The sequence below is a fragment of the Platalea leucorodia genome (assembly GCF_965183815.1).
Source record: "Platalea leucorodia genome assembly, chromosome: 4".
Lineage (NCBI taxonomy): Eukaryota > Metazoa > Chordata > Aves > Pelecaniformes > Threskiornithidae > Platalea > Platalea leucorodia.
Genome location: NC_138826.1, coordinates 114640639 through 114653886, shown reverse-complemented (window position 1 = coordinate 114653886; position 13248 = coordinate 114640639). Strand labels below are relative to the sequence as shown.

The 13248-nt window shown below is 35.0% G+C and overlaps 1 protein-coding gene across 1 annotated transcript in view; it reads right to left on the bottom strand.

Moving 5' to 3' along the window:
• Nucleotides 1-358: 358 nt before the first annotated feature.
• The window catches only part of PHTF2 (putative homeodomain transcription factor 2), a 67637-nt gene continuing 54747 nt past the window's right edge, over nucleotides 359-13248 (bottom strand). The window contains exons 14-19 of the mRNA XM_082311055.1: nucleotides 12096-12227; nucleotides 10741-10827; nucleotides 9472-9627; nucleotides 5928-6023; nucleotides 1916-2041; nucleotides 359-1140 (exon numbers count right to left, since the gene is read on the bottom strand). Of these exons, the coding sequence (XP_082167181.1) occupies nucleotides 1120-1140; nucleotides 1916-2041; nucleotides 5928-6023; nucleotides 9472-9627; nucleotides 10741-10827; nucleotides 12096-12227 (618 nt within the window). The 3' untranslated portion in view covers nucleotides 359-1119. The remainder of the gene's footprint in view (nucleotides 1141-1915; nucleotides 2042-5927; nucleotides 6024-9471; nucleotides 9628-10740; nucleotides 10828-12095; nucleotides 12228-13248) is intronic.

The following is a 13248-nucleotide window of genomic DNA, read 5'->3' as shown; positions in this document are numbered from 1 at the left end:
GAATACCAGGCTTCACGAGCTCTGCTGCTCACTAGAGGAACTTGTTTTCTGTGTTCAACTGTTCTTAAACTTCAATGTGGTATGAATGGCATATACTATAGTGTACAAGAGGAGAGCACCTACCTATCTTATGCTCAGTCATTCATAGCATTCCTTTCACCAGTAAATCTTTCACTTGTTTAAATATTCAGCTTCAACATATAATATATACTGCTCCATAGTTCACCATAATATATTCCAATTAATATACATTTATATGTGTATATATATAAAGTTTCTCATTAAAAGTAACAATAAAAAGTGCACATATTGAGCATGCACAGTCAGAGCTGCGCAGAACAGCCCAGTATTTCAAATAAATACAATATTTAATTTTATCAAAATATCATACAGCATGGTAACCATTTACAATTATTGCTCTAATAAAAGTGTTATCAAAGAGCACTTGTTGACTTGTTACATAATACCTTATTAATATCCCAGGATATTTAAACTGCAGCCTATATGAGTTTAGATCCTGGAATTACTCAAAATATTAAAAATTCCCACTTGCTTCTAATAGTAATATAAAATATTTCTGCTACCTGTCATACTGTATTGTCAGTACTTTATTTTTTTTTTTATATGTCTCTCTCTTCTATTGCAACCAAACATCTATTGATGTTATGTTGTCCTCATAAATGATTGGTGCAAATGAAATATTCTAAGTAATTTTACCACACTGTCAAAAATCAAATGACTTCCATATAGTGTTACTGTAACAAAAAATTTTCAGCATTGGCTTCAGCTTTAACAACAGATACAGCAATTTAGTGTAATAAATTTCCAGGATTTCAAGTTCTCAGACACACAGTTTTTGACCCTTCCCAAATCTGACCCTTTCCAAAACTAAACAAATAAAATATAAATGTCAACTAAAATGAACATAAAACAGTGAGAAGATGAAATAAATACAAAGATTGCACAAGACAGTCAGATGTAAACACTTCAATTTTCCAAATGACATCCTTGAAGAGGTTGTAGCATCTGAAATACAGATTCAGTGGCTGCTTTGAGGCAGTTTTGTCAATCAATGAGCTTTTCCATAATACTGTGTTATCTCATCTTCTTTATATATTGTCAAGATTTGATCTTCCAGAGCTGGAAAAGTCAGAGCAGTAAATCAACATTATTTCTCATCTCAGTTTTCCGTTTACCAGAACTGCAATACCACCAGATTCTCTTTCTTATTGCATTTGCTGCATATTCTATGATACAAAAAATAAATTTTACATTCATTTACTTCTAAAAGGAAAAAAATGAGTAGATGTAAGCAAACTCAATGGCCAATTAAGGGCTTTGTGCTACAAACCTGTGGAAACTAACATGCCTCATAACCTGAATCTTGAAATAGTTTCCAGAGTTTGTAGTTCAGAGGGGGCCAGAGAGTAGGACCTAACAAGACAGGCCGTCAGCCATGACGGAATGACACTGTGTAAGGCTGGTCACGGTATACTGTATCTACTGTAATGCTTTACTGCAGTGCAAGACAAGGATAGCTTGCATCTTTCTGCATCCCTTAAAGAGCTACAAAGGCAACAGTGAGGAATTCAAGAGAGAAATCAGATGAAGGAAAGTTAAATAAGGTCTTGTACTTATGTGTGCGAATGTCTCTGTATTTATGTCTAAGAATTCTTGATAACTGTGTGTCCTAAATGAAGTTAGAAAGCCACAAAAATGCAATAAAAATGTTAAAAGGGCTGCTTTGACAAATACATCACTATTCTTCTGATACAGCTTAAATTTCATAACCATTTTCAAACAATAAATCTTCTAACTAATACAGTTCAGAATTCATTAGGATACAATGTATGATCCATCTATCATAACATTCTGAACATCATGGTGAAAAAAAGAATGCTTATCAAGTAGTTACCTTTAGATTAAATCCAAGCAAGTCACTGATGACACCAGAAACAGCTGACAGGATGACAACTTGGGTGATATTATAAAGCAGTGGATTCATTGTAAGCCCATATAACCTAAAGGGACTGTCCAGTTCCTAGTAATACAAAATAATCACATTGTTAAAAAGCAAAAATTACACAAAGGGGTTTTTGTTCACATATGTATTCAGCGACATTAGATACTTTAGGAAGTCTTCAAGTCACAGTGGAGTAAAACATTCTCCTATTCTTCTGCATATAAAAAACAATGTACAAGAAAATACCCATCACATTAACTGATTGTTGATTGATGGTGTCTAAATAACACTTAAAAAAATTGGAGGCTACCCATCTAGAGCATCTACCAATTTGCTCATGGAGCCAGGAAAAGAGAGAGCTAGTTTTTCTCGAACCACAGTGCCATCATTTTAGAATTCCTTATGATTTTCCAGAAATCACCTTCAGTGTTAAAAGAGCTGACAGACAGTGGAACCACAAAAAACCAATAAAGATTTTCCACAGTGACAGAAGGCTACCTCACTACTATGAAAAAATAACAAAAATGTCTTTCCTAATGCAATTCCCCTCCTTTTCTATTAATTTTGAGAATAATTACTGATGAACATAGCCAGAAAAAGAAGAGAAAGGAAAAAAAAAATACTAATAACCATTTAACTGCCAATATTTTACTGTTTTTTTATTGGAAGGATCAAAAAATTAGCCAAAATTAATCTGCAACAAAACTTGAACAAAGAAACTATTTCACCAATTTTCAATTATCAATATGTGAATAAAGTCACTCAAACTTTTCTGGCCTAGAAATATGTTAAATAAAGAAATAAAAAAAAAGAGTTTTAAAATATAAGAGTGGATCATATAAAGTATGACAACTCTCACTGCTTTGGTCATTTATATTTTCTAGCTTTACATTCATCTTCATCCCTCTCCTGCATTACATCTGGGCCTTGAACAAGGCCTTATAAACCCTTTTTTAAGGAAGAAGAATTTCAGATCTCTGACCCTTCTTTCAAAAGAGGTGAAATAAGAATGAACAACCTTTTCATTTAGATGTAACGTGGTACAAAACTCTGCTGCAAATACAAAAGATATAAAAGATATGATTCCGAGAAGAACAGCAGAGAAGTTCTTTAAGGAGAAAGTTTTTAGATTTTGGATTCATCTTACCAATTTTGGGAGTGAGAAAATAGTAAGAATATTTAACATAATAAAGTCTTCAGTAAAAGCTTAAGGATCAAAAACATCCACAACCAAATAAAAAAAATAAAAATAAAAAAACACAACAAACAACAACTCCATTTAACTACCGGGCATGAAATATGTAATTGCGTTGATCACTAACTACCAAGAACTCATTTAAAGCTCATACTAGGTGGCTTGGAAATCCCATCTCACTTTTGGGCACGTTCTCACAGTAATTAAGTGGTGGCCTGGGTCTGGGATTTGTGCCACAAAAGCCAAGTCCGCTGTTGGAAAGGCCATGTCAGTTGATACATTTCTGGAAAGAGTAAAACAGGAATGTTTTTTTTTTTGGTAAACACTGAGAAAAGCATGAAAAAAACTGAAGTGAATCAGATCAAGGGTTGATCAGCATCCTGCCACCAACAGTAGCTACTTCTCATCTTACCTATGTTCTCACAGCACACAAACATTTGAACTTATGAGATACCCTGAATCTGTTGTGCTTTGCCTAGTCTACTTGTCCAGTCTCTCCTTGAATCCAGATAACCTTTCTGCATCCCGTGTCCTTTGACCAACAGTTGCACAAGTCTGCTACCTGACGCACACAGAATACTTCCTTTCATTTCTTTCAAAACCAGGTCCTAAGAGCTCTGCGCTCCCTTATTCTTATACCGAGAGAGACAGTCAATAACCAACTTCACCAGGCTTTCCATATCACTGTACCATAACTCCCAGCTTAAGTTGTTGCTTTGTCAGCTTTGAGTCCTTGCTGACTCTGTCAGTGCTCTCATGGAAAGTACTGAGCGCTTTTTTGAGATGAGGGGACCAGACACAGCGTTAAAGGTGTGCTGGTGGGGAGAACTACTCCGCTGACTAGAAGAACTACTGCATCATCTCAGCTACCAGCTGGCTAGATTAAACAGAGTTTGAGCTTCATTTTAAGAAATGCTCCTTGGCGCACAGGAATCAATGGGGTAAGTGACCAGAATTCAGTGTGTGGTAGAGTGAGGCAGCAAGGTCTTGAAGCACCACTAGATGCAAAAACCCCTAACTGTTTCTCTTAATAGGCTTGAATTTTCCTGACTGCAGAGGAAAGGTATAGAGGCATCGAAAGATATGGTTCAGTTTTACTGTATGATAATCCAGCCATTCCCTTTACTGCTGGGGATGTCTGCACATGGAATCAGTATCAGTTGTGCTGTACTCAAACATGGTGGGAGGGGTGTGTGGATTGACGGAAATTTATCTGAGAGGGAGGAAAATACTTTTACATTTGCCAGTCATTCCCGGGGAACTGTTCTACGTGACCACTCTATCTCGGACTAAATGAAGAAGTTGATTCCCTGAAGGAGAAATCAAACTACTGTTGTTACCTTACTGCTGAATCCAAGAATAACAAATCAGCAGCATCTCCTTAAGAACTTTACCATAACAGCAGAATGGATAACAAGATCCAAATACTGAAAGCTGAAGCTAGACAAATTTAATTTAAAAATAGTTTACACAACAGCAGAAGTGATTAAGCACTGAAACACCATGCCAAGAGATGTGGGGAGGCAAGTCATGAATTTGTTTTTTGTAGTGTCAGGACTGGCTTCCTCTTTGAAAGCCCAATTTAGTCAATTACAAGTTATATACTGTTAATTTTAGTGTAAAAACACATACGGAATACTAGATCTAATTGACTTTATTTGTTCATAAAAGCCAAACCTAAAATACAAAAAGTTTTTCAAGTGTTAAATTTATCACTCTTATTTGGCATTCACGTGACCCTTAAGTAAGTTTTGGATTAAGGAAATGTTTAGTCTGAAGGAGAATGAGACATTTCTGAAGCAAGAATTAAGCTCCCAGACAACTGAAAGAACAAAACAACTTGCTTCCCAAATTGTGACAGATCTGTGAGTTTGAAAGAACATAAGAACTCAGCTGAGGCAATTTAGGATCAAATGTGTGTTCCCAAGAACCTCAACCACTGCTTTGTCAATAATAATAACAAGTTTAAAAAAGCCCTAAGCATGTCCATGCTCTAGCTCCAGATGAGTGAAAGTAAGATGATTTTTCTTCTGCAGAAGTCTAGAAATGGGAAATAATAAAAAAATTCATGTTCTCTCACCATAAAGAACTATCTTCTACCTACCAAATGTAGTTAGCTAGCAAACAGGATAATCCTGCATAAGCAAAAAACTTTTCTACTAATCAGCAAAATTCCATGCAAAAAAAAAATTGCCATAGTTAAAGGGCACAGCTGACTTAAATATTTGAGTTACATTAAATGAAATCCGTATCTTTAATTCACTTATACATGGACCTAGGTAACAATTTCTCTGTCTTCCAAAAGGATTATTCTATGACAGTAAGTAAAGAAGACATCAAGTATAATCTAGTTTTAATTTGAAATGCTAACCGCTGACAGTTTTTAAAAGGAATCATTTTTGTGGAAGAATACAAATCCTCCAGCAGCTTATTACTAGGAACAGACATTGACACTCAAAACAGACAACAAAATTGCATCATTTATTTCCCAAGGGTTCATCATCCTGTCCATCCCGAAGTGCCTTCTCTCACACTGCTCATATACTGTTAAAGAATAGAACTTATTGTATGCAATAATTCATAATCCACAACAGCAGCAACATAACAGACTGTAGCGTATAAGCAAGTAGCATCACTGTGAAAGAGTTACCGAGCAGGTTTAAACCAAAGCATACTGTACTGCCTGCAGAAGCAACACAAGTGACTCATTAAACAATTGATTCTGCTTCTTAGTTATATATAATATGGTAATACTATTTTAATTCTTACCTTCAATAACTTAGTAGCAAGTTTTAAAACATTGTTCACTAGTGTCAGTTCCTCCTTCTTGTTAGGCTTTTTCTCCATTTTCAAGTACAAGTTTATCTGATTTAAATAAAATACGAGTATCACCACTTATTCAGAATTTAAAGGAGTTCATTTGGAAATATTTAATAATAAAATGAAGTGATTACTCAGCAGCCATATGAGAGAACAGCAATGACATTTCTGCAAGCAAGCAAATTTTTGCTTCCTTTTTAATATTTAAGAACAAATACTGGCTCAGTACCATAGGAAAATACAATGTTTTACGATATAACAAAATACATTTGACACTATTATAGCAACAACTTTGAAGTTTAGTGTAATCTACAAATCAGGCAAGAAAAAAAACACCACATATGTAAGGTTTGCATAATTTCTTTTTCCTCCTTCAATAGTTGGCTGAGGCTTGTCAATTAATTCCCAGAAGGTTTTTAAACTAGTATGCAGACCTTACAAGGCTTAACATCCCCAAAAGCTATAGAATAGATTGAAATGCTAAACCACAATTCTGCTAAAGTGTAATTTCTTTTAAAAGATTTTAGTATAATTGAGTACTTTATGAGCACCTTGAGTGCAGAAAATCAATCTTTCCAGTGCCTTGAAATATTTGAAAAATTATTAAGCTCTTCATTGCTGTAGAAGAACACTATATTGATCATTTCAACACTTCTGTGATACAGATTTTTTTAGGTCATTGTTTCTGAGAAAGTTAAGAGTACAAATTAGCTCTCTTCTGGCCTTCTAGCAATTTTGAAACATCAGCTTTCATTCTCAAATGGCCTATCTTTGATATCCCAGATGAGGCAAAGGTTAGTTTTTCCTTTTTTATTGCATAACAAGAGCAAACCAAAGGAAAAATATCTTGAAAAGCCATGAACTTTTTATTTAGGATGACGACCTTCAACAAAATAAAAAATGAACAATTTAGCAATATGCTGAAGTAGTCCTTCAGATGGCAGAGACTCCTACCAAGCTACAGAAGCAAAGTTGCAGAAAGGAAGTGATGCCATATGATGCTAAGATATATTTAACCACCTTGTTGTAAGGTAGTTATTGAAATAAGGGCCACAGACATCTAAAAAAAGTAACTGAATATTATCAGATCTCCCTAAAAAGGTCACTGTAAGTTTCTTACATAAGTTAAAAATCAAAAACTATGCCTAATATATTCCAAGGCATAATAAGCTCCTGAACTATCAATTTCATTTTAAAGTAAACTATGCTTTTAGAGGCAAAGAGATTCCAGTCTTCAAACACAAAATTACTGATTTCAAAAATTCAAGTGTTTATAAATAGGAATAAACTAAGAATAAAGGCTCTGTTTAGCAACTCTGAAAAAATGGTAGGTAATAAACCCTAGGAAGGTTCAAATCTCTTTTAACAGTTACTATGATGTCATTAATTCATGAAAAAAAAAAATCAACATTCAATAACAAACTTTGAATCAGGACAGGAGTTTGAATGTGTGTATGCACAGCCATCTACCATACCTATTCTGAGACTTGAAACTAGTAAGACAATGACTTTGATTGGACCATACATTGTATTTTACTCAACAAGGAACCACTGAGGCACTTAGTTTACGAGACCAACTAAAAACACTTTCAGAAGGACTTGAAAAATTACAGGCAAACAGCATACTGTCAAAAAATCCCTTGATGTAAAATGGGTGATCTTTTAGTTTCCCATCGTGACTCCTAACCCTGAAATTCATAGGTTGAATATAAAGCACACAGAAGTGCCTGGAACTTTGCTGACGGAAAGTAGAATTTGCAATTTCATCTTATCCATGAAACATTTAAATTGAATCTCAGGGTTGAGGCTTGTTTGTCCTTTTGGTTTTTTTGTTGTATTTTTTTGTTTGTTTTAAAGCTTCATTTTCTCTCAGTAAGCCTAGTAACACTAGTGTGCGATTTTCAAGGACACCAGTTCAGATGTGCATTTTTAGATCAAGTGAGTGTCAGTCAATTGTTTGGGCATGACTTCTCATGAAAGGCCAAACTGCCAGACTTTCATGAGTCTGTCTCAAGAACACTGTAAATATGCTGTGGTATCCAGCTAGTATGTGAAACTGGTCCAAAATGAGTTCTACCCAGGGTGACGTATATCCTTTTTATTTTGTGAGAAACAATTGTGAATTCTATTTGGGTTTTCATTTCATAAAGCTCTCAGGCGTTTTTGAGGGAAATTACTTATAACAGGATAAGCTGGATTCAATACAATGCTAAGTGTCTGATGACATAGCACTTTCTGAATTTTTTTCTTTTTTAGTTCTGGGGACATAGAGTGCTTGTTTCAATGTCCATCTGGCTTAAAATGTTCAAACACTGACTCTCATGAAGAGCATAGTATAGAAACCTATGAAAGTTAAACAAAGGTTTGACATTGTCTGTCTCTCTCTCTTGCCTTGCTCTCTGCATTTTTTCCCAATCCTTATCCCGAACATTTCCCTCCATTTTCATTCCAGAAACAGAGGACATAAACTTCACTAGGACATTAGGCTATTCATACTCTGAGGATCAACAGAACAATGCAAAGCTCTCTGGGCTCAGGAACTCTGAGAGGTTTCACACTGGTGCAAAACACAGCATTGAGGACAAGGTAAATAGGCAGTCTGTCTTGTCAGTGTCTAGCCTCATCATCTTTAGTAAAGACGGAATGAATTCTCATTGAGCAAAATATGTAAGCAGTCATTTATACCATCTGTCATAAGCTTATAATCCTGACTTTGGGAGACTCAATTTGGAAGATTTTATTCTCCAACTTCAACACATTTCTTGTAGGAAACCTGTGAAGATTTCTTGAACTGCCTATTTACCTTGTCCTGAATGCTGTGTTTTGCACCAGTGTGAAACCTCTCTGAGCAGAATGAGATTGCTTCTTACCTAACACTAACCAAACATGCTTAGCTTGGAAAACTATCAGCAGTGCCAGGCAGAGCAGACAGGGAAGTTTGCGGTCCAAATGCCGACTAGAACATTCCTGAGAAGAAAAGTACGTAGACCCAAAGCCAAGCTTGATGAATGACCGAATGAAAAAGTTTCCAAGGAGTCTAGAGGAGACTATATGTAATCCACACAACATAGCAGTCAAAATTATTGGACTGGAAACAGTGACCCACTTTGTAGAGGGTAAGTTTGTTTTCAAATCTTTTACTCTTTCATCCAACACTTTGAGAGTTCAGGTTTCTTTTTCCTGTTTAAAAGCTACTTTTTATGTTTGCGTTCTGTTAGATCTTTAATGATATCAGATGACATATACTGATATCTCTAAGCCCACTCACTTAAAGAGAAATTGGGATATGGCCATCTCAGTGGTCCATACAACTTTTAAACAAAGTCACACACTTTTCACAGAAATTGAACTTCAGGTTGTAAAGTGTTGTTTCACTACACCATAGTTAACTCCCTAATCCAGACTATTTTAATACATCTAAAATGCATGCCTGAGTCCTACCAGATGAGTTACTTGTTTAGATATAAAAATATAGGTCTATACAAATTCTCACCTGCTCAGTAAGTAATATTGAGGTATTGCTGTACTTTTTACTGGTTTCAGATCCAAGAGTAACAAATCTTAAGAGAAAAAGAGTTAGTGAAATGCACCAAATTACGAGTTCCCAATTGTAGTGACAATCAAGGAAGATCTCATGCATGTGAAGCAGCTGAAAACAAAAGAGAAAAAAAATCAAAATGTAATAATTAATATAATAAATAATCAAAGTAATAATTACAAAGTCATAATAAAATATTATGACTATATATGTAATAAAATCAAAGTAATAATTACATTACAACATAAGAAAATAATTACATATCTCACCAACTCCAAGAAAAATTTCCCAGTAATAAGTATATGGATTGTTTTTAGGCATAAAAGATTTTTGAATCGTAATTTAAATTCAACACTGTGTCAAAGATATGAGATTTGAGAAAAGATATGCTCTGAAAGGCTCAATCAGAATTTAGACACATCTTTTTTTCATATCCCTAAGGCAATAGGAAAAAAATATACACTTTAAGAGAATTTTAAACTGGTGTTCAAACTTGCAAAGACACTATATGGGATAAAAAACAAAATACACCCTCAAATGTACTGAATTATATAGAAAATTGAATCCAAGCAAAGTCGCTGTTAAACTATATTCTTATTAAAATATTTATAGTTAGCTACCAGGAGAACACATTAGCGTTAACTACGGAAGAAAGTGGGAAAAAAATACAACGAGAAGCCATTCAGAAGCTTCCCTGTATTCTGAAACAGAAGCTCAAGGAAAAATCTTAAGCAGTAAAAATCATCCTTAAAAATAGATTTGCTTACTAAAAGATATTCCACTAGAGGGCAGACTAATATAGCCAACAATCTTGTTTCTCACAAAAAATCATCTACCAAGGTCAATCTCAACTGTCTTTGCAAAAGCTTGTTTTGATGCAAAATCTTAGGGGGGGGAAACAAACAAACAAACAAACAAACAACCACCCTGTGTTTCAAAATCCATGATGGAAAATGAAAGAGGACACAGATTTAAAAAAAATAATATCATGTTAGGAATTATGCTATCAATAAGTTTCTTCAGCTCTTACAGAATAATATTCTAAAGTAGATAAAATGAACAATACAAAATGGAGCTTAATCTTCCGAAAAGCTGTAACAGCTGTTCCTGATTTTTCACTGTGGTCTTTTAACTTAATGGAAATCACCATGCAAAAGGCATTCAAAATTATTTTAAAAACTATTTAAAGTCACAGCTGCTTCTATACAAGTAAGATTTCCTCACCTGTGCACAACAGATAAACACAACTGAGATAGTCAGTAGGAAGGCAGATGAAACTATTACATCAACTGAGCGTTGAGGACCTCGACGCTGAAAATAAAGGATATGCATATATGTGAGTGAAAACCTACCCAATCAGCCTTGATATTTAGCATATACAGTTAGATTCACAGCTTGAACCTATGTTTCATCATGGCTCGCAATTTGGCAATCTAAGTTCCAAACACCATATTAGATGCTAATAATACCACTACATTTGAATATCCTTAAAGGCATATGATCTTATTGCAGATGCAAGCATTTAAAGATAACTATGAAAAAAGAAAATATTCACCACTTATTCAGTCAGCTCCTTCATGATGTGAAGTAACTGTCATTTAAGGCAGCATTCCCTGACATAACAAATTCGATATGGCCTGGGTTTTAACCCCAAGTATCAAACCAGTCCTAACAAAAGATTTTTGGACACCAGATTGCAACAAGGATATTAAGATATGATTTCACATGGTTGGCATTTTCCATTACTTGCCTCTTTTTGACACACAAAAATTGTTGCTGTCCCACTGTGGTAGGTGCAATAATATAATTCTCTCCCCCAAAACAAGAAGGAAAACTGGGGAACAAACACACTTGTCTTGAAAGATGCAACCTCACTGTTTTCAACCATTTTTTCTTGCTTACTGGTACAATGAAATGTTTCTACCCACTGGGCTTTTTCCTCTTTTTTTTTTTTTTTAATTAAAGAATTAATTGCATTAATTACCTAATGCAGTGAGAAAAATGGAAAAAAAAACTTGCGGGGGCAGGGGGAGAACACGACAGAAAAACAACCCTGAGTTAGATAATGTGGATCCTTTCACAAAGAATCATCAAAATGCTCTGGCTTGACAAGATCACAGAGATGAGATAAAGAGAGATATAAGGAGATTACTCAAATATGAGCTGAACATAAAATAGAGGGATCAGAATGTCTTACAGATAATATCTGGGCATATTTTCTAGCTTCACCTGGCACGTATACAGTCACAGCACAAATATGCACATAAACTGTCTTGCTTCATAAATTCCTTCTGTGCTAAAGACACTAACTGGTGGGGCTCTTACAATAAGGTATTGCCTGAGATTCCAACTCTGAACACACTCATACTTTACTCCAAGGTAAAAACTAGACATTTACTTTCTCACAGTCTGGCTGCCTGCAGACACTGCTGGCCCAGAGTCACTAAAATGAAGTGCATAGGGCACATGTACACCAATAGGGGCAAGTGCACAGGAGGAAAAAATTCACACTAGAATACCAACCTTCCATCAACCGCATATTATATTAAAGTGGTAGCAAAAAATATATATTATTTTACCTTTAGATAGGACCTGAGAGAAAGCCACATTTTTATATTCTGTACTTTCTTCAAGCGGAAGTGGGGAACCTCCGATTTTCTTGCCCTTCTGGCAGATGTTAGATGACCAAAAAGTTTGGCAAAAAGTAGCCTCTGCAAAGAAGGAAAAAAAAATTACTTTAACTGTTAATTGATTTTCAAGGGCACTAAAAAGAAAATGGAGAAAAGGCTTCACTTAATATGTCAAAGTAATGTACGATGTATCAGTGGGAATTAAAATGTTAATATAGTGCAGAAATAAGTGTACTGTTACTAAAAATAAGTGTACATGTTACTAAAAAGAGGAAATACACTAAAAAGTTTTAAAAGTCTTCATATTGTAATGATAAACAAAATTTAGCTACACTTTGAGTTCCTTTCTTCAAATTTCAGACAACAGATCTGCTATGCTCTTAATGTTTGGGAGAAAATCAAACCTACCAATCATTTGCATTAGAGAGTGCCTGTAACACAGAAGTTCCTTCCAACAAAAATTATTAATAAAAGCAGGTTAATTCTATTCTACTGTATTAAATCACATGTTGTGGCTATAATTTGAGAAAAGAAAGTATAAAAATTTTTCTTTTCCAGACCAATAAGTATCTATACTCTGCAGCTAGTAAGGGATATGATACTCTCTTAAAAGTTTAAATCGCAATAACAAGCAATAAATTAACAGGTGTATTACTTCAGATAGCAGCCCTCACGGTCTCCAGCCATGGAACTGATCTACCAGCAAAGCAGGCAGGGCTCTTGGCTAGGGCCTGGACTGAACTGTTTTGAATTAAACGGAAGGTTTTGAATGAAACACACTGGTAGAGCAAACTGGAAATTTATAGAGTTCTTTTATTGAAACTCATTCTCCTTGGGGAAAACTGAGACAAACTGGGAAATGACTAAGAGCTGGGTTAACGTACTGAGCCAGAAATCTGAAATAAAAGATTAAAAAGTTTTCCCCCAGAAATGCTCTCCAGGAAAAAAGGTTTAGCTACAGAGACTGTACAGAGACTTCAGTCCATTGCAACTGAGTCATCTCCTAAACTATAAGCCCACTGAAGCATTTGTCATCATTGATCTATGAATCATAGTGCGCTGAAGAAAACAAGTTTAAAATATCCACAAAGTCAAAAAACCG